Genomic DNA, 1,657 nt, shown 5'->3' with positions numbered 1-1,657 from the left:
TCTGATTTTTTTTTCATGTCTTTCATTTTGAGGTCATGTTTACATGTGCAGGTTCTTTTTGGGAGAAAACTTTTCTATTCCTGTTGCTTACATGTAAGTGGTTCTTTGAGTTGCTAACAGGTAAGTTTCTAAAACGTCTTTCAGGGTGAAGTTTCTCTGAAACTCTGTTAATGTGTTTGTGAGTAAATATGTACAACATTACTTTTCTTTTTTTAATGTGAACAAGACGAAATCAAATTTTGTCTTACAAGGTCAAATGTCTGTGCCTTTATCTTCAGACTGCATTGTTTCCATGTTTCTGTTTTTTGGCATTTGGCAACACTTGGGGTTATATCACAAAGTACTGCCCTGATTTGATCTTGAAATATTTTCTTGCCTTTCTCAGTCAATGGACATGTTTCTCAAAATGATTGCAGAAAATACCCAATTTAAAAATCCCACACATCCATCAATGTGGGGATGTATCCTGAAACACAAGAGAGAAACATGTTTATACACTCATAAATATTTCTATACAAAATGTAAATAACATTTCAAACCAATTATTTTTTGAATTCATTCACGACCTGATCAAGATAAACACAATTTAACTATTCAAAGAATAAAAAGGAAATATCATTTCCAAAAAATCAGTCTTTTTGAAATAATTTACAGTCAAAATTGTGAAAACTGACTGATTAATTGATAAACGGCATCGACTATTTGATCCAGCTACTTGTTGTTTTCAGTCAGATCATTTCCATAGAGAGGCACTTTGCATCAGCAGCACCATGCTCCAGTGCTCTGGGAGAGTTTATAGTCCTGAGAGCTGAACACTGGATGACTGACAGCTGTCCTTCATCACAACAGAAGCCACAGAAATCCTCCTCATCAAAAACATGACTTTGATCTGCGTCCTCATCTGGACTCTCCTCTGCTGCTGCTTCACAGGTAAAGTCCAGAGAATCAAACTCCTCTCCTCTATCAACATCTGTCCCTCTGAAATGAAGCCCACAAAACCATGAAGCTGCTTTATGTTTTTGTCTCTGTATCCTCAGAGTCCAGAGGACAGATCACAGTGACTCAGCCTGGAGCAGTGAGCTCTGCTGTGGGAGGATCTGTGAGCATCAAGTGTAGGACCAGTCAGAATGTTTATGTTTCTGGCAGCACCCACTATTTAGCCTGGTACCAACAGAGAGACGGAGAAACTCCTAAAATGCTAATTTATGTTGCTAGCACTCGAGTATCAGGGATTCCAGCTCGTTTTACAGGGAGTGGATCAAACTCTGACTTCACTCTGACCATCAGTGGAGTCCAGGCTGAAGATGCAGCAGTTTATTACTGTCAGAGTCTCCACTATCCTAACAGTCAGTGGGTGTTCACACAGTGAAAAACAGTCGTACAAAAACCTCCCTCAGTCAGACTGAACAGAAACTGAACTGACTGCTGCAGCTGGAAGATACTGCAGAGACTGATACAGTTGACTGAGGACACAGACACACACACACAGAGACACACACACACACACACACACACACACACACACACACACACACACACACACACACACACATATTTTCTCTCAAAGATAGTAATAAAGTTTTTTTGATCTCTCTTTATGTTTGATTTAGTTTTTCAGCTGATTGATGATTTCCTGGACCTCATGCTCATACATGCA

General features: G+C 39.3%; 1 gene segment (V, D, J or C); it reads left to right on the top strand.

Annotated features, from left to right (window-relative positions):
- Positions 1 to 878: 878 nt before the first annotated feature.
- Positions 879 to 1,369, top strand: LOC120435590. The segment is given in 2 exon segments: positions 879 to 930; positions 1,038 to 1,369. Coding segments are annotated over 2 exon segments (384 nt in total).
- Positions 1,370 to 1,657: the final 288 nt, after the last annotated feature.

The sequence above is a fragment of the Oreochromis aureus genome, linkage group 22, assembly GCF_013358895.1.
Source record: "Oreochromis aureus strain Israel breed Guangdong linkage group 22, ZZ_aureus, whole genome shotgun sequence".
In the NCBI taxonomy this organism is placed as follows: Eukaryota; Metazoa; Chordata; class Actinopteri; order Cichliformes; family Cichlidae; genus Oreochromis; species Oreochromis aureus.
This window is presented reverse-complemented; position numbering and strand designations above follow the sequence as displayed.